Source organism: Puccinia triticina, chromosome 6A (genome assembly GCF_026914185.1).
Source record: "Puccinia triticina chromosome 6A, complete sequence".
Classification (NCBI taxonomy): Eukaryota; Fungi; Basidiomycota; class Pucciniomycetes; order Pucciniales; family Pucciniaceae; genus Puccinia; species Puccinia triticina.
Window position 1 is genome coordinate 3,110,513 of NC_070563.1, and position 1,262 is coordinate 3,111,774.

The 1,262-nt window shown below is 47.4% G+C and overlaps 1 protein-coding gene across 1 annotated transcript; it reads right to left on the reverse strand.

Annotated features, from left to right (window-relative positions):
* Window positions 1-479: 479 nt before the first annotated feature.
* On the reverse strand, window positions 480-878 carry PtA15_6A381 (uncharacterized protein; the record flags this gene model as incomplete). The annotated part of the gene is made up of 3 exons (XM_053170080.1): window positions 480-557; window positions 676-751; window positions 820-878. 3 exons carry the CDS (start codon window positions 876-878, stop codon window positions 480-482), a joined length of 213 nt encoding a protein of 70 aa, XP_053021307.1.
* Window positions 879-1,262: the final 384 nt, after the last annotated feature.

Sequence of the window (1,262 nt, forward strand, 5' to 3'; positions counted from 1 at the left end):
GCAGTTGTTGCTGCCCAGGTTCGCGAGTGGAGGTAGGTTGAAGGCTGAAGGTAATCAAAGACAATGCGAAGAATTTTGTCTTCAACTCGAAGCCGTGGGAGGGAGTGTTGGAGCAACCAGAAAACAATGAGCTTGTTGAAAGTGTTGTTGTCGAAGCGGCCCTTGGTCATGTATGAGGCAATTGTGGTACCCGGTTTGTTCATGGACTCGGTTTTATTCTGAGTATCGGCCTGAGCGGCAGTCAGAGGAAGCTTGGCACCATCGGCAATCGCTTGGGTTCAACCAGCACAAGCAGCGCAAATGGTTCCTTTGCAGTTCGAGCCGTCACGATGGATCTTCAGGTTGTAGTATGACAAGTTCGAGGCCTTCACAATCTTTGGACACCAGGAACAGGTGTACGACGTAGTATCCTCCACCTGCACAAAATATAAAAGTACGCTATTGGTGCCGTCCTTGCGAGGTCTTCTTGGACTTGAAATTCATTGAGCGTTCAGCGGCCTTGGCGTTTTCCTCATCAGAGTCTTGATTAATGTTGTAGAGTTCTTTCGAGTTGGATTCTGGGGTGGAATTGTTATGATCCTGATTTCAGTTGATAAATATTAAACATTATCACAATTAAATTCAGATTACATACTACACTGACATGAAATGAGGCTCTACCAAAATATTACTCACTTGAGAGGTCTGGAGGTTTGAAGCTGCAGTTGAACTCCGAGTAGATGTACTAGCAGAGGTTACAGGCCCCTTGGGTCTGGGTGGGACGTTAGTATGGAGAGCCCGTCTGGAGTCGGATTGAGTAGGAACAAAGCCAGGAGTTACGATGACAGTTCTTTTTTGGGCAGATTGACGGATTGGGATGGACGGATTAGGGGTATCATCACCAACTGTATGGATATCTGAGCCCTTTTGGTTTTCTGGGGTGACTTGTTGGCTAGAAATCTCAAAGTTTGAAGCAAGGCAGAAGGGCAAGGGCAATAAAATCAAGGGGATAGGGGATCTGATGGCACTTTGGCTTACTACTGATGTTGGAATTTAGGCGGAATTTATATATGTGATCATCTTGGTTCAACCTGTGGGCAGACTTTTGGTATGTACAACCACAAAAATAGCTGCGCTTTAGCGGATGGCGCCCCTCGTGCGCTTTCTGCTGGAAAGGCAAAGACATCCGCTGTGCTACGCTCTTGGCGCTTTTAGCTGGAAAAGCGGGGCCACGCGCTACGCCTTTTGCGCTAATTAGCGCCATTTAGCGCTGATAGCGGCAA